Source organism: Camelina sativa, chromosome 17 (assembly GCF_000633955.1).
Source record: "Camelina sativa cultivar DH55 chromosome 17, Cs, whole genome shotgun sequence".
Classification (NCBI taxonomy): Eukaryota; Viridiplantae; Streptophyta; class Magnoliopsida; order Brassicales; family Brassicaceae; genus Camelina; species Camelina sativa.
This window is the reverse complement of record NC_025701.1, coordinates 3,499,671-3,523,111: the sequence shown is the minus strand read 5'-3', so window position 1 is coordinate 3,523,111 and position 23,441 is coordinate 3,499,671. Positions and strand designations below refer to the sequence as shown.

The window sequence follows — 23,441 nt, the reverse complement described above, 5'->3', positions numbered from 1 at the left end:
AGATCTTGCAACGGCGTACTAGAAGTATCTCCGGCGACATCTGTTTCTAATTCGATCGATCACTCTCTCACTTTGGGTTCGCTCTCTCATGGTTTGAAGAATGAGATCTCACCAAGCTGGCCGGAAACTGCCGCTACTTCAAGTTCTTTGCGGACTCGCAGTTTTCTCCGTTTTCCTTTTCTCCATCCAATCTTCCTTCTTCGCAGGTCCTCCTCCTCCGTCGCTTAAACCTTTCCGTCTCCTTCCTTTTTACCATTCACACTTACCTCTCATCTTGAATTGTTCGAGTAAACTAACGAATTTTTTATTGTTCATATCGCAGCTAGTAATACTCGTAAAATAGATCTTCAACAAGAAGATATCCAGATCTTGTCAGGTTTTCAATCCAGCGTTCAACAGTGCGTGGTTTGTCTCCAATTCCCAGATTTCTTTGTAATTATAAGTTTCTTTATGGATTCGTCATCTTTGATTTGGATATATGTGTTCTTGCACACTAGTTTTGATCTGGAAGAGTGTATAGGTTTATGGGATTGTGATGAGTTTTTGTAGTTTGGAAGATGTGTTGGGAGTTAGAATAATGTTATACTGTTTATGCAGGCGAAGAGAGGGCTTGGACTCTCTGCTCATATTATTGATCACTGCAATTTGATCCTCAAGTTCCCTGAAGGCACTAACAGCACTTGGGTATGTTTACATGTGTGTATGGCTTCTTTTTTTTGGTATTTCATTGGTTTTGAAGTGAATCATGTCTTTCAATTACAGTACAATGCACAATTTAAAGTTTTCGAGGCATTGGAGTTCAAGTATAATGTCTGTGAGGCGGTTCTTTTATGGGAGCAGGTTCGTGCTTCTTTCTTTCTCTTGATTAGAATTTTCTTGTTTGAGAACTTCATTAGAATTCTGATGCGTTTGAGTAATGCAGTACCGGAATATGACTACAGTATTGACAAGAGAATACCTCGATGTACGCCCTGATGGATGGTTGGACTATGCAGCTTTGAGAATTGCACAGCTGTATGAACCCTACACGTCTTGTCTAATGGTTTTGCTTGTGTTATTTGATTATTTCTTGTTGAGCTCTTTTGATCTTTCGGGTTTCAGGGGAGCTGAGAAGTGTTATAATCGTACATTGTGTGAGGAGCATCTTAATGTGATCCTTCCGGCGAAGCCTCCTTTCCACCCTCGGCAGTTTCATAAGTGCGCTGTTGTTGGAAATTCTGGAGATCTGTTAAAAACTGAGTTCGGAGAAGAGATTGATAGTCATGATGCTGTATTTCGAGACAATGAAGCTCCTGTCAATGAGGTAGTTATATGTCTAACATTCTCGTTTGTGATTTCTTTGAGTTTCCCGATTGCTGTTTCGACGAAGTGTGGAGTTTTGATTTCCTTTACTGGCATTGCTTATATTTATGTTATATTTTGTTGCAGAAGTATGCCAAGTACGTAGGAGTAAAAAGGGATTTCCGACTAGTTGTTCGTGGTGCAGCTCGTAACATGGTTAAGATTCTCAATGGGTCTGGTTAGTTAGTGCTCATAGTAGACAAATTATGATTATCTTCAAGCACTCATTGTAGCTTTGTCCTTCTGATGTAACCTTCTGAACTGTCATTTACTGCAGACAATGAGGTGCTTATAATTAAAAGTGTGACCCACCGAGACTTCAACGAAATGATAAAGGTATAATTACTGTCTTCTTTATTTTTCCTTTTTTTTCCACCATGACCGTGTTTTTTTACAACTTCCACTGTAGTAGTTTGTAACAATGCCCCTTCAATAACACAATTGAAGAGACTGAATGCTGAATCCTTGCAGTCGCTTTTATACATGAGTTACAGGGTGTTCTTACACGGCTTTACATTATTTTGTAACAGGGTATACCCAACCCTGTTTATCTTTTCCAAGGAATTGTTCTACGCAGAGGTGCAAAAGGAACCGGGATGAAATCCATTGAACTAGCATTGTCTATGTGCGATATCGTTGACATATATGGTTTCACAGTCGATCCTGGATACACAGAGTGGCAAGTATCCTAAATAACTTTCATCCATATTGCTATCTCTTACACTCCAAAGCTGTTTAGGAAAATGGATACTTCGAATCTGATAATAATTTACCTTGGTTATCGGGAAAAGTGAAGTACACTTCTAGAGATAAATTGTCATGTTTCCTCACTTTGTATCTTTAAATTCAATACAGGACGCGTTACTTTTCCACGCCAAGGAAAGGGCACAACCCACTACAAGGAAGGGCATACTACCAACTTCTAGAGTGTCTTGGTGTACGGATAACTTGTCAAAACCTTAATTCTGTTTGATCTAAACGTTAACCCTTTTGTGGTCTCTCTAAAGAAATCATGCTTGGCAGGTAATCCGGATCCATTCTCCCATGAGATCCCAGAGAAAGGAGGACTGGTCAAGTGTGCCAAGTCGTGAAATGATAAGCCGAGCTCATGCAGCTGCCTTACGCCTACAAAGAAGCCAACAGCCAACTAATTCGAAGAGGGATGGGTTAGGACAATTCGGTAACTGTAAAGTGTGGGGCGACGCAGACCCGACAAAAGGACCAGTCTCGGGATCGCCGGACATGAGTGAGATCAGGAAGAAGTCAAATTACAAGAAATGGGAAGTGATGCCATTGAAGAGTTTAAGAAAGGAAGCTAGGGATCACTATATCCAAATGAAAGGGGTGTCACAGTACAAGATGGATGGAAATAAACTGGACGATCTGGTTTGCGTGAGGCATCCACTAAAATTAGAGGCGTAAATGTTGTTCATCATCTTGTAAAGGTTCAATTTTTGAAGTCCAACTGAGCTGACAAAGTAAAGGTTAAGTTCTGTTTTGATCAATTAGTTATCCATATCTGTTACAATGAACGACTTGAGGCAACCAGGCTATAGTAACTTCATTTACTTCCAAAAGTTGATTTTGTTATAAACAGAGTTCAGAGAGATACAGAACAGTAGAGAGCATTTATTGATGTTCTTTTTGTGGGTAAAGCAATAGGAGTCTTCAGGTTTTTTACAGGTGCGATTTTCCGACAAACAAACAAGATTGTCCGTAACAAGGATCATAAGGTCGAGAAGTTGGGCCCTTTTATGGTTTTGTTTTATTGGGTATACCTAAATTACCTACAAAATAAGGACATAACTGAAAATAGTTGGTCCAATAAGAAGTTACTCAAATTTTTCCTATTCGAAGTTAATCATAACAAGGTACTTTCGTACATATAATTTGGGTATAGCCACGAAACTGCAAAGAATTGATGGAATAAGAACTTAAGAAAACCATCGTTTCATGAAGTGGAATTTTCTTCTTTCAGGCATGAACATGCACGGCAAAGTGTTTAGTTTTTGTATACACACTTCCCCACTTCTTATTTCCCAAACAAAATATCTTCTCTTTTTGAACTTGACTAACCCCTCTTTTCAGTTATGTTTCCAACAATAATATTTTTAGATAGTATACACATTTACCAAGGCATGAACCTTGCTGACCTTTGTCTTTGTAAACAACAAATCATTTATCAAATAATCATCGTGAATCTGTCGCTACGTACGCCGCAAAATAATACTAATTAAACAAAGGTATACATAATGGAGTTCATAACCATTTTAACAATAATATTACTTGGGTCGGTAGTTCCGTCCTAATGTCGTCGACCGAACGTTTTCACCGCTTGTAAAAGAAGAACATTCTAAAAATGCTTATCAACCAGTCAACCACAATTAAAATCATAATAAAAACCTTAAAATCCTCTGGTTTTAGTCTATAAGATGAATAATCAACCACATGAGTTAGTTTATTATCGTTAGTTTTCCTTTTGTTTTTTTCTTAGGCGCATTGGATAGTACGTGATTGTTTATTCACCCACGTGATTGCTTCTTTTTCTGTTCTTGACTTCCGAGGCTACCGTACGAACCATCTCTGGGCATATATATCGACAAAATTTAAGAAAAAGAAAAAAAAGAAATGGAGAAAGACAATTATATAAAATATACGGCATCGCTACTATCCAAAGACAAATGGGCTAATGAAAGATAGCTTATCAACCACCACGTAGTTGATTCTTCGGTCGACCACATGACGTGATCTGTCAAGCCGCTGATCACCACCAGTCGTATTTTGGGTCCTACTCCTAAAACTTTGCATTTGGCTTTGACGCGTCTCCAAGAGACGGATTCCCCACAACGGTACAAATAATTTTGTGGGACTATTTGTTTATTGCAATTATACGTTTCTCGATATATGTCGCAGTTAGGGACTAGTGAAAAATGTCGGTATCTTATAAGGCTTTGACAGCTTTCAAGATATGTAAGTTAGGTTCGGTTTCAATAAGTTAGGTTTAACGTTGTTTCTTCTAGCATGTTCCTTACAGAATTGGATTCTTTTAAAATCGCATTTACTCGTTTTCTAGCTAATACAATTATATAGTTAGTATTAGTAATAGTATAGTACTACATTCAAACTCTGGATCTGACAATATTTTAAACTGTATTATATTCAGTCAAAGTAGTCGTATCGGTAACAATATTACTTGTTGCTTGCACAAATTATGGGTTATATATATATATATATATATTTTTTTTGTCAGGATTATATAATACCCATAATAAGACCTCAAGAGTCATCGATGAGATATTTATCCATTAAGCTAAACGTACCACATGGGTAGGGCCATTGTGTTGTGTTGTCTACTCCCCTCGTTAGTTTCTCTCAAAATTTGTTTTATATCATTGAGCTATCGATTTGATTTTTCATCTATATTGTTTTATTCATATAATTTTTTTTGTCAAACTATATTGTTTTATTCATTTTAATGCATTTCAAAAGAGAGAGAGGGAGAAAATATAATATAAGAATGGAGGAGCTCTGCGGATAAAACGATTCCATCTTTTCTTTTTATCAAATGATTCCACGTCCGCATTAAAATATGAATTCTACACAAATCATACGTTAGTGGATTCATTGCAAGCCTCCACGATACTTAACACCACTATAAAAATGTTGTGTTGATGATGATTGATGAATACACTAATACTATATACTATGCCACGCAGTTACGTGACATGCGATTTATAACTGTCACAATCGATATGAATAAGCTTCTTCTTTTTTTTTTTTTAATGAAGATCTTTTTTTTTTGTTAGTTATTGTATAATCGGAGCTAGTAATAATAATAGAGTGTTATGGGCATGCTAATGCATGTCACAGGGAATGTGAGGTATCACGCAATATGCAATACAAAAATATTTATTCCTTTGATTAGGACTACCGAACTATGGTTAGTAATTTAATCTATATTGTCTTTTTCAATTATTGTAGGATCCTTTCATGCGTTCATGGAAGGGGAATTTTTATGCGTTCACATTTATTTCATTAATGGACTATAATTACGAGAACCTAATAAAAACAAAGAATAACTATGTTTTTGAATTGTTAAATCAAATTGGTAGTCTCTTCCGCTGACTCGGAAGATTCATCATGAGTGACGTTATAAACTTAAGGAGTCCCATACAAGAAAGGAATCAATTAGGGGGTTGATCCACGGCATATACTAACTAACGTGGGAATACCTGACTTATGGAGATTTGGAAATTTCGTCTGATTTAATTTTCTGAAAGAGAATATGCTTAGAAGATATGCTCATTTCTAACAAACAAAAAAGTTCATGTTTACCTTGTGGGTTTTGCTTCTTTCTTTTTCTTGAAAAAGATTCCAATATATATTTGGGGCAGACAAGGAGATTATGTGCTAGGACGATACTTGGTTTATTCTTCTTATAATCTGACTTTGCAAATGTAAAAAAAAAAAAGAAAAAGTGATGTTGATTTGGAATTTTTGAAAAGTGGGAATTTTGGGAAAATAGAAGAGAAACGTACCTAACTAGCTAGCTTACCGTACATCGTTTTTCTCTCCGTCACCGTACATCTTTGTACGCATCAAAAAAGTCATGAGTGAAAAAAGTTTGATCTATTACGAAAAGCATGCACTAACTTTATAAAAACCGGTGGAGTGTTATCAAAGACACTAGATTAAAGGATCTGCATGTAACCGAGTAATTTTATTTTAGTAGTATTAAGTATTATTAACTAGTACTAACATATATCAAATCTTAAATGATTCTAGAAGATGGAAAAAAAGTTTATCATAAATTCATAATGAACTTTAAAAAATAAAACTGGAAAAATAATACTTGAATTATTGACATGTGTCAAACCCTTACAGGTTAAGGGACAATAATGTTGTTAAATATATTTTAACTTGTATAATCAGTAACCCAAGTTAACAAAATTTGAGACAACTTGTCATGTCAAAACAAAGATCTGAAATATAAAACAACAACAATAAAAAATGATATGAAAGTATAAGATAACAAAGATCTGAAATTTTTGTAAAACCAGCAAAAAAAAAAATAACAAAGGATACGGTTTCTCTCCAGGAATCTCTCAGCGACGACATATTCATTTGTTGTCAAATTTAATTGATTTAGATTAGATAAGATTAAATAAGTTACTTATAAGATTAGATTAGGGATAAAAAAAAGCAAAATACATAAAAAAAGCTTATATTATTGATTAAAAAGAAGAGTACAACTCTGCATTCTCACATCCTTTTACTCACCCACATGGAAAAAAAAAACCCGTAAAAGGCGGAAAAAGATCGTTATCCTCTACATTACCGTCTCCTAATTAAAAGACTTTATCAAAAAGCCTTCAAAATTCACAAAAAGGAAAAAAAAAAAAAAAAAAAAAAACTCATTGCCAAACTCAAACAGAAGAAGCCACACACAAAGCTTTGGCCATCAACTTATTCAGCTCCTTTTTTTTATGCTTGTTTTCCATAGTCTTCTTAGGTAAGGCAGGCGGAATCTACAATGGCCCCAAAAGCCAAAATTTTTACATATGCCGAAGACCACTCACACAGAAACACAAAGACACTTCTCGTACTTGTTAGATAAAAAGAAACGATGATAAGCTATCACTCCCATTCGCTACTCTTATTTATTTATTTTTGATTCTCCCCACAGACCACAGACAGAATCTTTTAGATGAATCTCTCCTCCTCTGCTTCTCCTGCCCTTTGAATCCATGGGTGCCCTGCATTATCCATAATAACACACCACTATTAGTTTTTTGATCTCTATGTAGAGGTAACAAATCTAACATTAATTAAAAAATAAATATTAAATGCAAAAAAAACAGAAACAGATCTGATGGATTTTGGAATAACTTACTCAGAGCTTGCTCGGCTGAGAATCTTCTAGAAGCATCTTTACAAATCATCTTCCTCAAGAAATCTTTCGCCATGGACGACACTCCCCTGAACACCTTCGTCGGAAAACGCAGGTTTCCTCGTAAAACCGCTTCAAATATCTCTTCCGCCGTCTCTCCGTAAAACGGTGGTGTTCCAGCGAGCATCGTGTACAGAACGACTCCTGCGCTCCACAGATCCACCTTCTCTCCGTACTCGTACCCCATCAGAACCTCCGGCGCCACGTAATACGGCGTTCCGACGACTCCTTCCGTCGTCTCCCCTTCGCCTAACCAAATCCCCGAGCCGAAATCGCAGATCTTAACCGTATCGTTTCGTAGATCTACCAAAATATTCTCCGGTTTAATATCCCTGTGAACGACGCCGTATCGGTGACAATGCGACAGCGCTTGGAGAATCTGTTTAGCGAAGGAAGCCGTCTGAGACTCGGAGAAAGTTCCGGAAGAGACGAGACGGTCGTAGATCGAAACGGAAGGATCAACGAGCTCCATGTAAATAGAGAGAGTCGAGTCAGTGTCGACGAGATCGTGGATTTGAACGATGTTCGGGTGGTATGACAAGAGAGCCATGAGCTTAGGCTCGTTGTCGATACAGGCGCGGTCAAGGTCGTCGGAGAGAGAGGCCTTGTCGATGGTTTTACAGGCGTAGAAATCACCGGTGGATGGAGCGTAGACGCGAGTGACGGTGCCGAAACGGCCACGTCCGATCTCCTCGCAGATCTGGTATTTGTTGTTGTTGTTTGCGAGTGTTTGGCTGCAAGTCATAATATCCACTCTTTGTTTGTATTTGTTGTTTGTTAGGTTGTTGTGAGTTAAGAAGAGCACTTTGAGTCGGCTCTACCTTATTTTTATAGCCTTAATTCTTAAGAATATTCTTTTTGATGCCTACATGTTTTTTTTTTCTTTTTTTTTTTGGTAGTTTTTTCGTTAACTTCCGATTTTTTCATTTTAATTTTATTTGACTTAAAAATAGGATTTCAGATATTATTTGCGAATCCAAAATCTATCTTTATTTTGGATTTTACTTCGATAAGATTTCTAAGCTTTTTTATTTTTTCTATATATATATTTATGTATGCAGTTTTATTTAGGGCATTTTTATTGGGGAATACTTTTGGGTGTTCTTAAAGTAAAAATATTATGAAAATAATGTAAGATCATTAGTTTAGATTTTTTGTTAAAATGTTTATTATTGGAAGAATATATTTAAGATCATAAGATTTAATGATATAATAATCTTAAACATATTACATTTATAAAAAATTTAAAAATAACATTTAAATTGTAAATTTATAAAACTTTTATTAAAATTTAAAATACAATACCAAATTTTTATGAAACAAAAAAACATTAAAGATAAAAAACAAACAAATATATTACTTAATTAAAGCACACAAACATTTTATTTAATTAATACATAGTTTAATGTTCAAATTTATTCCATATATTCTCAATTAAATCCTCTTTTAATTTGTGAAAAATTGTTTGCAAAAAGTTGTATCCATTCAGAGCTTGCCACATCAGCTTAGAACTAAGCCAAAATCAATTCTACATCAAAACCCAAAAAAGTATTCTATGAGCACTGTTTAATATATTTATCATTTTATTGGGTTAAGAACATCCAAACTGTTCTGCCAATGCAGATGACCTTACATTCGTAACCATTTTTTAAAAAAATCTACATTCAAGAATTTGTTTTATTCTTTGAAACGGTCATAACATAAGTCTAATATTGTATTCAAGTTATCATACAGTTAAATAAAAATTCCAGTGAACCAAATCAGCTCTTGCATTATACGGTCTGCATTATGCTCATTATTCAAAGAACATGAGTCTTACACATCAACATCGATCGATATTAATATTAATATACCAGTGACCTTAAAAATAATATAAGAACTATATAAATGTGACACTAAACACCATTACCATCATCATATTACATCACTATAAAATCTCTAAATTAACAATTTTATTACTGCTACTGATGATCCATGTTTTTTTCCTACCTGCTGTTTTGTTTCTATACAGCGTCATCGCTCTTACTAACAATAGAACACATCATGAATCCAGCTACATTTTCAGGCTATTTCATGTATATTGGTCTTCTTCAAACTACTTGCATTACTTTGTTTCGTACAAAATGTTGAATATGCCTCTCAAAAAGTGAGTGAGTAATGCTATACATGTACTCTACTAAAAAAAAGTGCAATAAAGTGTAGCATGTTTTGTATTAAATTGGGAGATTGTCCTTGGAAAAGTAACAATTTTGAGTAGAAACATTATCAGGCCCACGAAAACAAAACTAAGGAAAAAGAAAACAATAAGACAATAAAGCTGGGCTGAAAATTACGGTTGGCCTGATAATCAGATTGGGCCGAAATTAGGCCGTGACAAGTTGGAGGTCCAAAACATTTATTTAGCAGAAGCAATCTTTAGAAGATAGGACCGGTCTGGGGCAAACGTTCACGATGGGACTCGAACCCACAATCTCCCGCTCCGGAGGCGAGCGCCTTATCCATTAGGCCACGCGAACTTACTTGTCAATGTGAGGTTGTAGTTATTATTTATTTAAGGATCTGAACTTCACCGAACACATTCACTTTTTTAATTTTCCTTTTGATGCCCCCCTACACACCAGCTCTCTCTGCCATGGCTCCTCTCGCACTATCTACTTCTGTGTCCTCCTGCTCCATCATGGCTTGCTCAATATCCAACGCGCTTCGTTACCCTCATCCTCAAATTGCTCATAGGAACTCTCTTCTCACTCTTCGCTCTCCCAAATCGCCTTCTTTTCTCAGGTACTTTCCCCCTTTCTGCCCTTGAAGCTGCTACCTTTTTTCAAGTTTTCTTCTACAGTGGCTTTATCATTGGATGTTACATCGTTTGCTAGTTTCTTCTGTCTTACTTAGGATTATTGTAAACTTACGAATTTTGTGAACAAAAGCCCTCATCTTTTCATTCATAAAGCTCCTGTCAATTGAATTCTGCTTCTTCTTCTTACAGTTGGCTATAAAGTTTATAACTTTCAGTTAGACTTTAGGAATCGCCATCGATGTGCTCAATTTCAGATCAGTTCCTAAACGTTGTCATTGTAAATTTTGTAATTATGATGTTTGAATTTTTTCAGGCTTCCCCAAGGAAGGGTGTTGCAGAGCAGGATTGTGATTCGTGCTGCTTCGTCTGCTGCTGGAAGTCCACAGTCCGATGCTGACTTTAACCCATATGAGGTAATTGATCTCTAGAGTCCTGGAAAGGTCTTATTTTTGTTGGTCACATTGTTTTATTCTGCAGTTCTTAAGACATGATTGCATATCTTCTCAGGTTCTTGGTGTTAACCCTATAGAGGGATTTGACAAGATCAAGCAAACTTATGGAAGGAAACTTAAAGATGCTCAGAGGAGTGGTGATGAAGCCACTGCTGCTCTAGTAGGTTACCTCTCTCTTTTGATGGAGTCCTGTTAAGTAATGGTTTCTCTTTGTTTCTTCTTAACACGTTTCTGTTTTACCTTTTTTTGATAGCTTGAGAAAGCATATGATAAGCTCATGTATGCCCAGTTGATGAATAGGAAAAAGGGTGTGACTTTCGGTTCTTTCAAGGTATGTTTTGTGCCCCTCCTTTGTGTCGTTTGCCGTCTTGGACTCTATTTACTATCTTTCTTAATCCTCTGTGAATTTCTTATAATGCAGGTTTCTAAGGATATTAAGTATGCTGATAAGCAGCCCATGATACCATGGGGTCCTAGGTAAAGTTTCTTTATGAGTCTACTCATATTTTTGCTTTTGATCCTTCAAAAGGATGATATATTGCTAATCATGATTTGTTGATCCGTGTTGTTCCAGGTTTTCCAAGTCGCCCAAAAATGATGTGTTGATCAACCTAGCAATATCAGTTGTGTTTGTAAGTGTTCCAGAAGAATAAAGTTTGAGGATCATGTTGCTATTTTAAAAGTGTCGATTTTGCTATTTTAACATCTGTAGCCTTTATGTATTCAAGACATCATGCTTCATTTGAAATGACTGGTTTCTTTCAGAAAAAGTGGCTCGTTTCTCACATATGTATGCATACTCTCACTTTCTCTTTTTCTTTCTTTTTGCAGAGTGCATGGATTGCGATACAACGTAATGTTGAATACAAACCGCTGCAGTTCATGTCGTTTGCATTTGTTTACAGAATTTTTGAGAAATTAAAATCCTTTGAAGCACCTTCATCTCCAATATATAACGTGAGTTTTAAAGAAATATAGAAGCCTTATTTTTATGTTGGTACACCTGGTGGCTCTTCTAGTCCTGATGAGCATTGATGTTTGATACTGACTGCAGGAGGAAGGTGAAGAAAGTGGACGAGGATTGAGAATGGGAAAGAGGCTTCTTCGTTCGCTTTCACTAGTTTTCGGCTCTATACTTGTGGCATCTTTGGTATGTATATCCATCAAGACTCCACTATTTTAAAGATTCTGTTTTATGTTGCACTATCTGGTAATGGTTGAACTTTACTCAAAGAAAGCGACATCCGAGATATAAATACAACCCACAGTGTCAAAACATTATTTTTTGGATGCTCCTGATTGTTGGATCTAGTTAGTAGTTATTAGATATATCAAAATTCTTTTTAATTGATTATATACTATGATTAACTCATAGTGAATCATGCTTTGCAGGCCTACACCGGAATCTTAAATGTCATCGAGTACATGGGCAACTCCATACCCATTGTTCTTTACAATAACCAGGTTAGTCTTCTTGCATATCCCCCCTATCTCTCTTGTTCCTGAAACCTTCCCTTACTTAACTAGAGCCATACAAAACGATGATTTTGGATATTTTTGTCAATTGCTGGCTAAGCCCCAACGAACAACACTAGTTGATTAGGTTGTAGATGACTGTGCCGTTTATTTGGAATATAATTGACTGGTCACATCCATAGGTTACGTGTACACATCTACTGAGATGAAATTAGATGCACAAGTGGTAGGTATGAAATGAGAACAACAAAGTTGGATATGCGTTGCCATAATTGCTGAACTAAAATTGAACAAAATAGAAGGGTCTAATCTCGAAATAAAATAGTTCCATAAGTGACAACTATCAACCAGGGTTTTGATGTTGTAACAACAGTGCTAACGTTGATATTGATTGGGTTGCAGGAACTTATAGTGACGGCGTCATCGGCTTTCATGCTCTATGTTATAGCGTCGTATTACAGATAATGCGAGAGAGCCCCAGTGGAGAGTTGATCTATTTGATGCTTTTGGCGAAGTTATGCTGTATAGCCTGTGGCTGTGAGATATTACGAGAGTTTGAGATGAAAAAAGTTTATGTTCTACGGAGAGATGGGGTATAACATTTTTTGTGGAAACGATCAGGTAAGTTTAGCAAGAGAGAATCCCTTAGAATCTTAAGTCATCTCTATGTAGTTTTAATGCTGGGGCTCGCATGTTGAAGGATTTTTTCTAAGTTTTCTATGTTAAGCAAGTGGTTCCAACTTTTTCAGAAGTCTGCTTATTAATAAAACTGTTGTGTTTGAGCAAGGTTTGATATCTTAATATCTTGGTGCTGAGAAAAATCATCAGAATAGATGTCTTGAGGTACGTTCGGATTGGTTGGGTTAGATAAGATAAACGTCAGGTCAGGTGGCTAGACTGCTTTGTCGTCATCAAAGTGTCTTAACTTACCTGTACGTCTGCTCTCGGAATTGGCGTGGCTTTGATAGAAAAATAAATTGACACGTTGGAAATAAATCAGATAGAGACAGAGACGCCACGATTCACGAATTACGAGTAGAATTGACACGTTGGAGCTGACTCTGTCTCCATATCTCTCTCTCTCTATCTATAAATAGAGAAAGAGAGAGACATGAAGATGTAGTTACAGCTGCTTCGCATTATAAAGTACACAGTTTTTGAGATGTATACAATTTGAGTTCCGTCTTCGACGTCATCGCCTTTTTTCAACTACCAAAGTGGTACGTTCCCTAATATGCTCTCATGTACCATCTTCCTCTTCTTCTTGCTTCTTTTGAATAAACAAACGACTTCAACTCACCTTCTTAGAATTAATGCTGGTAACGCACCTTGCTTCGGTTAATTGTGAAAATGATGAATCAACGGTAAGAAAAGAAAAAAATGAAACGTTGAACAATTGATATAGGAACTATATTTGGTTTTGTAAGATTATATTCATAATTGTAGTGGCCTAAATTTTATATTTGGTAGTATATAAATATAATTTGACTGATTTTATAGTAAGAATATGTTCAAGGATTACATTTAACCATATACATAGAGTAATACATAACATTATATGAAGTTTTGATGGATGGTTATGTTTTTATGATATCTCTCATGTGTATTTGTCTTTATAGTGGTGATTTCTAACATTTTGTATGTGTTTAGTACCTTCATACACTAACTAACGGTAATGTTTTATGCATGTGTCCTAGATCAATTTACTAATTTGCAATTGAAATTTATGAATATTAAAACTTTTGGTTCGTCGATGAGTCCGAGAATAATAACAAGACAACAATCTCGTGAAATACGTTTGCCTTGTGACACGTATGTATGTGTGTGTTTCCGATATAATAATACTAACTCAGCTTCATCCTTTCCTCGTGAACATTATACATTACTTTCTTTAATACTAATAGTTTAGTTTATTTGTCCTTATCAAACCAAACAAAAGATTTTGTCGTTTCTTTCTTTCTAAGTTTCAATGCCAACGATTCCTAATTTTCTATGGCGTTCATGATAGCCAAATGGTACCTTTGGTGGCCTAAGTATGTCTCAAGTCTCAAAACCAACCCTACGTAACTTATCCACGCGGGACTCGCTCACCTTCGTTTGCATCTCTTTCTCTCTCTCTCACTCTATACATTAAAAAGAAGTCTCACGTTAAGAAGGAATCTTTAGCTGTTAAGAAGGAATCTTTAGCTGTTGCGACCAAAAAGGCTCTGTTTCTTCAAGATTCTTGTAATTTTTTTATTTCTTTCTCTGCCATTTAGAAGGAACATCCAAATCTGAAGAAACTCTTCTTAATTTAGCTTCAGGGTCCGTGTTTTTTTTTCTGTTTAAATTTATAATTATTCTTATAATGTGTTGATTTGACGATGTCAGGTCACAACAAGCTTATTTAAGAAACTTTGAACTGGAACAGTATAGTAAGGAACAAGAGCATCCTTCTTCATTTATACAGGTACTAGCTCCTCTAGTAGTTTTACATATTTTAATACTCTTATGTGTTTATTCCTTTTTATAAACGTGTTACTCTCAATATGCATGAGCACCATTTTCATGTCTCAACAGACTCGACACCACATATGTTCTTGTATTTCTCTCTATAATCTTACAATTAAAATGTTTTCATTATACTTCACATGAGGGAAGTGAATCTGACTCATAGTCTAATTAAATTATTCCTCCTAATATTCTCCTTATTCTATTGTCTAATATTAAAACAGAGTAAATTACTCTGTTTTCTTAAATCAAAAGATCTAATCCCCTATATATTAATAGAAAATCATTTTGGCCAAAAAGCTGACGTGTCAGTATTATAGATCTCTAAAGCCAATTTGAGTTTAAATTCTTACCGTCCACATTATTTACATTAATTTGCTATCAAGATGATTTTATTCCCAACAATTTTTGTTAAATTGTGCAAATCACAAAATCAATTAAATCCCCTATATATTAATAGAGAATTATTTTGACCAAAAAAAAAACTGATGTGTCAGTATATAGAGTTCAAAAGCTAATTTAAGTTTTAATTCTTACCTTCTACATTATTTACATTAATTTACCATCAAGATGATTTCATTCCCACCAATTTTTATTAAATTGTGCAAATCACAAAGTCAATTTAATCTCCTATATATTAATAGGGAAGTATTTTGGCCAAAAAAACTGATGTATCAGTATTATAGAGCTCTAAAGCCAATTTGAGTTTTAATTCTTACCTTCCACATTATTTACCATCAAGATGATTTAATTCCCAACAATTTTTATTAAATTGTGCAAATCACAAAATCAATTTAATATTAATAAAATCTTCATCAGTAAGATTACTATATATATATATATATATCAAAAATTAATATATAAATGATTCAATTGGTTATTGTTATCACACATATTTTTTTTATTATTCAAATCATTACATTTGTAAGTCAATATTTTATAAATCAGTTCTCAGATTTATAACGTAACATTGCTTCCTTTTTCTAAACTGTTTCTTTTTCATATTCAACTCCGACGTTATAGGTAAATTTGGTGTGAAAATGGTGATGAGAAATGTAGATCTACGATCAGATACCGTGACTAGACCGACCGATGCGATGAGAGAAGCAATGTGTGGCGCTGAGGTGGATGATGACGTCCTAGGCTACGACCCAACGGCTAGACGTCTTGAAGATGAGATGGCCAAGATGATGGGGAAAGAGGCTGGTCTCTTTGTGCCATCCGGGACTATGGGGAATCTGATCAGCGTGATGGTTCACTGCGATGTGAGAGGCAGCGAGGTCATTCTTGGAGACAACTGTCACATCCATGTTTACGAGAATGGAGGGATCTCGACCATCGGAGGAGTGCATCCCAAGACGATCAAGAATGAAGAAGATGGGACTATGGACTTGGCCGCCATAGAAGCAGCCATCAGAGATCCTAAAGGAAGCACATTTTATCCATCAACTAGGTTGATTTGCTTGGAGAACACTCATGCCAAGTAAGTACTCTCGCCATTAGGGCCAATGTTCGAATGCTCTTATAGACTAATTAGTCTCTTATGAGTATATTTGATGCAGCTCTGGTGGGAGATGTTTGAGCGTGGAATACACCGAGAGAGTTGGAGAGATCGCCAAGAGACATGGTGTAAAGCTCCATATTGATGGAGCCCGTCTTTTCAATGCTTCTATCGTAATATCAATCATCTGATCCTTTTCCATTTGTAATTCCATTATAAGACATAACAATTAATAAATACTATGAAATCTTCTTGTTGAAGGCACTTGGAGTTCCAGTCCATAAGCTTGTGAAGGCTGCTGACTCTGTTTCGGTGCCATTTCCTTTCCTTTCCTTCTTTGAAATGTGAAAAGCTTGGCTTAAAGATGAGTGAGACTCACTCACGCACACTCTGTTTCAGGTGTGTCTCTCTAAAGGCCTTGGAGCTCCAATAGGATCTGTAATTGTTGGTTCGCAAAGCTTTATAGAGAAGGCGAAAACGGTAAGGAAAGCATTAGGTGGAGGAATGAGACAAATAGGCGTTCTGTGCGCAGCTGCTTTGGTTGCACTTCAAGAGAACCTCCCAAAGCTACAACATGACCACAAGAAGGCCAAGTTGTTAGCTGGTACGTACGCAACACTCATCTTACCCTAATAATAATCAATAGAATAATTTAACTGCCAAAAAAAACCTCACTACATATTATATTTGCAGAAGGGCTGAATCAATTGAAAGGGATTAGAGTAAATGTTACAGCCGTGGAGACCAACATGGTGCGTATTATCACAACCATTATGCAGGATTTAAATTAAGATAGTGTGATTAGTTACTGTCCATAGTTATCAAGAAAAGTGATATTTGTTTAATTTAAGCGTATGCCTTTATTCAGATTTTCATGGATATGGAGGATGGTTCAAGACTTACAGCTGGGAAACTGCGCAAGGCTCTAGAGGAGAATGGCATTCTCGTCATCCCGGAAAACTCATCTCGGTATGTGAAACATTTACGTTTACATGCTAAAAATTGTCATTTCATATGGGACAAAACATTAAACTATAACATGTAACTGTAAACGTGAACATGTATAGGCTTACAACTTAACTATTTACTGTGGTTTGTGGTTTCAGGATCAGGATGGTTATACACCACCAGATAACAACTTGTGATGTGCAATACACATTGTCTTGCTTACAAGTAAGAATTATTCATAATTATCACCCTATCCATATTCGCAGTTAAGTTTAACAACAGTTTATATGAAATTGATGTTTCTTTGACAGCAAGCACTGCAGACGATACAAGAACCAAGCCGAAACTAATTTGGCGAAACCGAATTATGCTTCTCCTTTCTCTTTTGGGTATCGTCAAGAAGTATCGTCTATAAAATGTTGTTTATTGCAAGTATGCTTTATTTATATGTATGACTATTATTAAAGATCTCAATAAAATAGTTACAATGATTCCTCACTTTTGGGTTAACCATAAGTTTACTTTTTCATTTTGGGTGGTACCAATGTTAAGTATTTAAGTTTTGATTTTTGAAAGCAACTCACCACTTCTCTCATCATCACTCAGAAAGTCTCATACGCTTTGGTGCAATGTCATCATTGTCCTTAAATTCATGTCCTTTGGACTTCAAAACAGAGAAACAATGTCATACTAGTAAACTGATGTGGAAACCAAGCCACACATGAGTCCGACTAGTATCCAAAACTAATGGTTTTAAGAACCCTATATAAACTTCTATCTTTCTCTCTCTCTCTCTTTTCTTTTTGTTTTGAGACAGAAGAAGAATCTGGTTTTTTTTTTTAGTTATATGTTTATATCCTTCCTCTGTAAGGGTGCCAAAAAGAATGAGTAGGGAAGGGAGCCTCATCCTGCAAAACAGTAACTGGATTCAACTCCGTATGTACATACTAAAATCAATCCCCTTCTAATCATATCAACGCCGGTTCTGGAGCTCTTCCTTCAAAAGTTCGGTCACCAAATCCGAGTTAGACTCACTTAAAACCTCTTGAAGTGAGCTTAGTTCCTCCATGTTAGCTTTCTTGAACAGAACTTTGAGAATAGAGTTTGTTCCGGTAGGTAATAACCGGTGTTGGGGGGCATTCTGAAGATTTCCTACACCCAATGATCTGACACTTGTGTTGGCTTCTCTGGGAAGAGGTTTTGCAGGGAACTGAACTTGTGGTCGCGAATAAGGCCTGGAATCCCAATAGTCTGTGCATACTCGATTCACGTCTAATGCTTCGATAGCCTGTTAATCACATTAGAGTATCTATATGTCACCAAGATTTACAAATGAAGCTTTACATTTTCAAAATCAACAATGCTATTATTCGATTCTTTCTAGCTAACAGAGAAGAAGAGGATATCTAAAAAGTTGGTTTTACCTAGGATTGTTGTTGAAATAGTTTTCTTTGTACATATAATTACAAAACCGTCCATATAAGTTTCAATGCAATCATATAATTCTGAGCCGAATTCAAAACTTGTAAAGATTTACCTGTACAATTGCGGGTGATGAATATCCAAACATTTCAAAACCGTCGGGACTCCCAGCGGGTTGCAAAGGAGGAAGATCTGATTTTCCGGCTTTGTGTTGCTTACTTATCTCCTGGTTCACTCTATCTTTTACCATCTCCCAGCATCTTGTAGGCGACAAGTGAACAAACACCTCACTGGGATTACTCTCCAAGTAAACCTGAGAAGAAGAACATACCACACAATTACCAATATAATCAAGGCAATACAACCCTTTTTCTCCGGAAATATTCATGTGGTTATGTAATAAACTGAAACACTACTCTGACATATAATACGGTTAGTCAAATAAGATCAGCATCTATCTACCAACTGACCATGAACAATGGACTGTCGCGTCCAGCATCCAGAATTTCTGAAATGTAGAAGCACATATTTCTTGGATCCAAAATGTTTAGGTACCTAACCCGGCTACGAAATCCTGCACCAAATAAGAAAAGACATTAAACACTTGCAAAATGTATAACTGTTTTTGTTCTCAAATTGCAAAAATACTTGACCACAGGTCACCTTTAGGGAAAATTGCTCGGCGGCTGCACCATGATTTTCCAGAAAACACACATCCATAACTTAAAGGCTCTACATTGCAATTGATTCTCCTCACGACCTTTGCAATACGGGGACCCTTTTGGCGAATGAACCCATCTGGACTATTGTTTTGCGAACAAGATGGTGTACCTGAATTACTTCTTGCCCCATCAACCACATCCAATATCACCAAACCTCCAGACTTTTTGGGTTTACAACTAGTAGCTTTTTCACCACCGTGGTTGTTAGTGTTTATTCTGTTACATATATTCTGAGCAAGCACACCAGCCTCGGCATTAACTTCCATGTGCGATGCAGAACTCGGTACATCCCCCCTCGTCGCTCTTTGGTCATTAGTAGGCAATGATATAGCGTTTCGGGTATGAGGCAAAGAATCTCCTAGCCTTCGGCAAATTGGAGCAGCAATTTTAGCAGAAGCTTCTAATGCTAAAACGTGGGTTGGTCTCTCTCGTACTTCCAGTTTGTTGCCAGAAGAAACTGCATCTCTTCTCACCGAACCTCGTTTCCTAGGTTTGTCATGCTCATCATCACTGAGGAGTATCACATCATTGGGTAGAATCTGTGAATTCTTTTTACCACTAACGGGCTTTGCAGTTGTCACAGAAAGTATACCTCCTTCAGATGGTTGGCAAGCTGAAACTTTTGGATCAGAAGAATCATATACAGTTTCTTCTTTGACAGGCTTTATACAGTGGCTTGACGTTAACTGCTCCTCCTTGTCTTTCAGAAGTAAATTAACATCTGATAATTTACTCGTCTTCTCTAACCCTTTGCTTAGATCTTCTCTTAATGTTACTTTCAACTGCAAATCTTTCGCTGAAATTGCAGCTGCCTGTGGACTCAGGTCCTTGTGCACTTTCTCTTCCTCATCTATCTCCATCTTGGTTCCTGAAATTTGTGTAGTTAATGCCAATCCTAGATCTTGACGCGCCCATCTATATACAGAACTCAGTTTCCCTTCCACTGCCTCAACAAGTACATTCAGTTCATCGATATCATAGCGAAATAGAAAATATTTAGTAACCCATGAACATGAACACAACTGCTTCACATGACTCAAACATGAATACTTCTCTGGGGAACAACGGCAACCAGCAGCAGACAGGTGCAAGTCAAAGAAACATATACAGCACTCTCTCTCGTTGGTAGCATCAAAATTACTGTGCATCTTCAATGCAAGTGAAGAGTTGCACAAGAATTCTCTTTTGGTACGTTCCATGTCAATGCGTGCCTATATAAAACATGACAAAGTCAATTAATCACCACATTGATACCTCTTAAATGAAGATACCGGTTTACAAAGATACCTCTTAAATAAACAACGACTTCAGGATTTTCCAATCACTCACACTAAATAGCAACTAATTTCTAGAATCAAGACAAAGGATAATTCTACCTTGAGCGTTTTTGCCAAAATTCCATCCTTGCCACTAAATGCTTTCCACCTTAAGTTATCTACAGTATTTTTCTTTAGTAAGTTCAGCTCCCAGTCAGCTTTCACTACTTCTCTTGCTGCCCCAAGCAACAATTTATCATGCGAGATGGACGTTTTTCTACCCTGTTGACAGTATAACTCTATGGCAATCTGCCCATGAGGCAACCAGTCAACTGGTGCTACATTTACCGCTTCAGCACAGTTGAAACCAGAATTAAACCCGGCATGATATGCCCGGGGAAAAGTCAAGACAAACTCTCCAGCATGCTGGACACAACGGTGCACAGGTACTCCTGCGGTTTTCAGTTTTGATGGGGAGAGTTGTGTAACCTACACGAAAGAGCATCATAGGAATTATGTTACGTAAACCGATACCGAAAGAATGATGTGCAACAAATGTATTTAAATCAGGAGCAAGTCGTTAGAGGATGAAAAATGGATCTATAGAACTCCTACAGGGTTATTAACTACAGAAATGGAAAATATCTAATGCTTACTAGCTTATGAAGCAAGTCAGGCTGTTCTTCGAAAAGGTCTGGCAAATGCTTTTTCATCGCATCCTCGAGTTTAACAGCATCCTTCCCCGCAACACCATACCACAATTTTGGTGCACCCCAGTGCATATAATTCAACGAATACAAGTGGTGATCTTCAACATGCTGTATCAGGGAAACAAAATCAAAAAGCAGTGACAAAACGAATGTCAGTAATGGAAAATATAAACAACAAAATCAGATGTAGAGTAATGAAAAATACATCCACTGGTGTAAGAAAGTTCATAATATGATGACACTAAAGCATTGGGAAGAGTTCCATATGCGGAATGGTTTAAAACAGACAAAAGATATGAAATGATAATCAATTTCGTTCAGGTTTTTCAGATGATGAAATAAATATCTTCAACCTTACTTTATTCGGAAATTGAATCGAATATATCAGCTTTGCGAATAATTGGATAACTGATCACTGCAGTTATGTAGCAGAGAAATTTGATCACATTCATAATAAGTGCATTCTGTTGTAGTTATAAGTTCTAGTATGAGCCTATGTTTGATTTCAGTAAAAGAAGATATCCCAACTCAGCATATGATTTAACATGCAAATAAAGTTATGCAATTCACAGAGATCAATCTTACCCAACAGAAAGAAGAAAAGCACATTCCAACATACAACCACGGCACAAGGACACCGGAAATATCACTGCCCTCGTACTTAAGGAGGGATCCCGGAAGCCTTGGAAAGTTATTTAAGTTCCAGCCTGATCTTGCATATTTTTCCTCTGAAGAAGCATTGTGACTTGATGATGTCTTGGGGAATCCACTACCAAATACCCCAGTTTCAAGGTCAGCACCATATAGAACCTATATTGAATTATCATTGCGTCAGATAGGAGATACAAACATAAACCCCCAAATAAAAAAAATAAAAAAACAACTGGAACAAAAAGTTCACCTCTATCTCTTCAGTTGCTTTATCTACTATCCGCCAATATTCACCTTCAATATCCTCAACTGCGGGCTCCCAGCAGTCTATCGAATTACCAACTTTACAGTCATTGTCTGTAGAAGTTTCACTCTTTTTAAAATACTGAGCCTTGAAATCGTCAGCATATTTCTGGAAGTCTTTTAGTGTGAACCCTGGACCAGGCTCAAACCCAAACGTCTCAAGTTCACTCATTCCAGTGCTTGCAGAACAGGAATCGCTTATGCCATTAGTGACAGGATCCGTTCCCGTTTTCATGCACTTTCTTTTCTTCTTTCTCATTTGATTAGAAAGCTTTGAAATCTTCTTCATCGAACTCCGGTTCTGAAGTTTATCAACTCTTTGGACACGTGTCGCAAATTTAGAACCCTCCCATACTTGCTTTTCTTTCAGTGGGCAGGGGGGTTTCCAGGAAGGAGGAGGAACAATGCGACAGATTCCATACTTTTCAGCTTGCGGTCTTATTTTAGCTATATAACTTAAAGTGTCTTCAAACTCCTAAAAACAAGTTTGCAGCTTATGTCAGATATATGGATCTATTTACATAGAAATTCAGTTCAAAAGGTCTGGAAGTATAGAAGAGTATGAACAAGACCTCTTCGCTCGGGTAGAATACAGGGGCGTCTTCAAGGTCAGGCCTACGAGCTTCATCTGGATGCCATTTCGCAGTTACCTGCCAAACATGTGAATATGACGTTAGAGGGAAAGACATGACAAGAAAAGATAAGACATCCAATCCTTAAAGGGAAAGACATTTATTATAGTTGAGCATTAACTGAGATTAACCTTTTGGCAGTCTTTACATTCTTCACAACCCCTAACCACACCCTTTGGTAAAGAAGGCTCGACGACAGAATTCTGCAACAAGACAGATGCATGAGAAAAGCAAGTTGATCAAGATTGAAACACAAACTGTTGTAATAAAGTAAATGCAAAACAAAGAAACTAACTTGATCAAGATGTTGTTGAGAAGCGGCATTGTCATTGTTAGCAACATCATCATCATCATAATTAATCCAAGGTCTATTACGGCGAAGAGAGCGAGCAGCGTTGGATTCATCGGACTCAACTTCCATCTTAGGTTGTTCGGTAACAGGAACAGTTTCAATGGGAGGAGGCTTGGCTTTATCAGAAGAACCAGGGGGTAGCCTTTTTAAGGTGAAAGTGGCATATGATTCAAAACCAGGAGGAACAGATGGCAAATCATCACTTTCATCTTTAACACAGATTCTCATAAGCTCTGTCCCCATTACTTCTGTGCCAACACTACAAAAATTTTCATGTCTCAAGAATATCACAACCAAAAACTAAAAAATAATAAACAATGGTGTACGGATTTTAAGGGCAAAGTAAGAGAGATTACATATATAAAAGGGTTCATCATCGCTAAATTATCTCATCAATCAGAAGAAGACCCCATTAACAAAAAAAAAAAAAAAAAAAAA

At 36.6% G+C, this 23,441-nt stretch overlaps 5 protein-coding genes and 1 non-coding gene across 7 annotated transcripts; 3 read left to right on the top strand and 3 right to left on the bottom strand.

Annotated features, from left to right (window-relative positions):
- On the top strand, positions 31-2,977 carry LOC104755049 (sialyltransferase-like protein 1). The gene is made up of 11 exons (XM_010477372.2): positions 31-206; positions 323-405; positions 598-684; positions 763-840; positions 923-1,014; positions 1,102-1,303; positions 1,429-1,519; positions 1,619-1,677; positions 1,872-2,020; positions 2,197-2,278; positions 2,365-2,977. The coding sequence occupies exons 1-11, from the start codon at positions 101-103 to the stop codon at positions 2,761-2,763; spliced, it is 1,428 nt and encodes a 475-aa protein (XP_010475674.1). The 5' UTR covers positions 31-100; the 3' UTR covers positions 2,764-2,977.
- On the bottom strand, positions 6,893-8,096 carry LOC104755048 (phosphoenolpyruvate carboxylase kinase 1-like). The gene is made up of 2 exons (XM_010477371.2): positions 7,235-8,096; positions 6,893-7,097 (listed from the first exon to the last, which is right to left on the bottom strand). The coding sequence occupies exons 1-2, from the start codon at positions 8,034-8,036 to the stop codon at positions 7,045-7,047; spliced, it is 855 nt and encodes a 284-aa protein (XP_010475673.1). The 5' UTR covers positions 8,037-8,096; the 3' UTR covers positions 6,893-7,044.
- On the bottom strand, positions 9,735-9,807 carry TRNAR-CCG. The gene has a single exon. It is a non-coding gene; the product is annotated as a tRNA-Arg (tRNA).
- LOC104755047 lies at positions 9,888-12,802 on the top strand. Its single transcript, XM_010477370.2, has 10 exons — positions 9,888-10,072; positions 10,402-10,501; positions 10,596-10,700; positions 10,794-10,871; positions 10,962-11,017; positions 11,115-11,172; positions 11,372-11,497; positions 11,595-11,690; positions 11,933-12,004; positions 12,419-12,802. Exons 1-10 carry the CDS (start codon positions 9,894-9,896, stop codon positions 12,479-12,481), a joined length of 933 nt encoding a protein of 310 aa, XP_010475672.1. The 5' UTR covers positions 9,888-9,893; the 3' UTR covers positions 12,482-12,802.
- LOC104755046 (probable low-specificity L-threonine aldolase 1) lies at positions 13,130-17,453 on the top strand. 2 transcript variants are annotated; one of them, XM_010477368.2, is made up of 11 exons: positions 13,136-13,236; positions 14,025-14,242; positions 14,387-14,465; positions 15,530-15,989; positions 16,069-16,180; positions 16,269-16,319; positions 16,407-16,611; positions 16,701-16,759; positions 16,876-16,976; positions 17,114-17,180; positions 17,267-17,453. In XM_010477368.2, the coding sequence occupies exons 4-11, from the start codon at positions 15,547-15,549 to the stop codon at positions 17,303-17,305; spliced, it is 1,077 nt and encodes a 358-aa protein (XP_010475670.1). In that variant the 5' UTR covers positions 13,136-13,236; positions 14,025-14,242; positions 14,387-14,465; positions 15,530-15,546; the 3' UTR covers positions 17,306-17,453. The 2 variants fall into 2 exon arrangements, with proteins under 2 accessions (XP_010475669.1, XP_010475670.1); XM_010477367.2 differs by lacking the exon at positions 14,025-14,242 and having other exon boundaries at positions 13,130-13,236; positions 17,267-17,446.
- On the bottom strand, positions 17,492-23,280 carry LOC104755045 (putative lysine-specific demethylase JMJ16). The gene is made up of 11 exons (XM_010477366.2): positions 22,947-23,280; positions 22,783-22,854; positions 22,592-22,669; positions 21,967-22,494; positions 21,651-21,875; positions 21,012-21,173; positions 20,476-20,844; positions 19,041-20,310; positions 18,848-18,951; positions 18,493-18,690; positions 17,492-18,243 (listed from the first exon to the last, which is right to left on the bottom strand). The coding sequence occupies exons 1-11, from the start codon at positions 23,244-23,246 to the stop codon at positions 17,929-17,931; spliced, it is 3,621 nt and encodes a 1,206-aa protein (XP_010475668.1). The 5' UTR covers positions 23,247-23,280; the 3' UTR covers positions 17,492-17,928.